The 1,103-nt window shown below is 35.7% G+C and overlaps 1 protein-coding gene across 1 annotated transcript in view; it reads right to left on the reverse strand.

The window, feature by feature from the left end:
- LOC106877144 (complement C3) overlaps positions 1-1,103 on the reverse strand; it is a 10,875-nt gene that overhangs the window by 4,837 nt on the left and 4,935 nt on the right. Inside the window, exon 5 of the mRNA XM_014925949.2 lies at positions 238-348. Coding sequence (XP_014781435.2) covers positions 238-348 — 111 coding nt within the window. The remainder of the gene's footprint in view (positions 1-237; positions 349-1,103) is intronic.

The raw sequence follows: 1,103 nt of genomic DNA on the forward strand, positions 1-1,103 counted from the left end.
CAGGGGATGGTGGCGAACCCTGCTGTACTCTTCCACCACAACTTAGGGCCTCAGTTCAGGAATAAAGCCTGATTGAGTAAGTACCAGATTTAAAAAATAATATGCACGGGCAAGTTGGTTTGTTTAACTGAGGACTTTCAAGGCAGTGCCCCAGCATGGCCTTGGTCCTTCGATTGAAACAAGTAAAAGACAGATAAAAGACTCTTCAGGATGGAAGTGACACTTCTTTCTCCTTACCTCATCATCTTTTCTGATCAGGGACATTGATCCATAGTTTGTTACATGTGTTAATATGATTTCCTCTTTTATCTCGTACTTCTGTGACTGATATTCACCGCTGTAGACAAACTGGAAAGAGAAGACCAGAAATTACCATCTGTGTGTGTGTGTGTGTGTGTGTATATAAATATATTATAATTTACTTTGCATAATAAATGCTTTATATGGAGGGCGAGATTGTTGCCAGTACCGCTGGACTGGCTCCTGTGCAGGTGGCACGTAAAATACACCATTTCGAGCGTGGCCGTTGCCAGTACCACCTGACTGGCCTTCGTGCCGGTGGCACGTAAAAGCACCCCAAAAAATACTTACAATATTAAGCTACCAATTCAATATGAAGAATCTTTATTAGAAATCTAACTTTGGAACCCACCAAAGTAAAAGGATGATATAGAACTTAACCTTGTCTCATATACATATATATATATATAATAATATAGATTTAATCAAAAGATTAAATGTGGTACTTAAAATGTTTGAGGCACCAGAATTTGGTAGGGTAAAAACCAAAAACAAATCAAGAGATTTGGTGAATAAAATATGAAGAAAGCAACAAAAATTCAATAGGTTATAGCAGTACGTACTACTATAACCTATAGAATTTTTGTTGCTTTTCTTCATATATATATATATATATATATATATACGTATATGTATAGAGTATTTGAAGTGGTGTATAGATATTGCATATCGAGAAAAAAGAGACAGTCAGAATTTTGAATAATTCTTTATTAGCGCTTTCGTTCATTTATCGAACCCGTCAAGACAAAATTAAAACCCAAAATGATTTTTATTTTGTCAAAGCCTGTTCGATAAACGAACGA

The sequence above is a fragment of the Octopus bimaculoides genome, chromosome 30 (assembly GCF_001194135.2).
Source record: "Octopus bimaculoides isolate UCB-OBI-ISO-001 chromosome 30, ASM119413v2, whole genome shotgun sequence".
Lineage (NCBI taxonomy): Eukaryota > Metazoa > Mollusca > Cephalopoda > Octopoda > Octopodidae > Octopus > Octopus bimaculoides.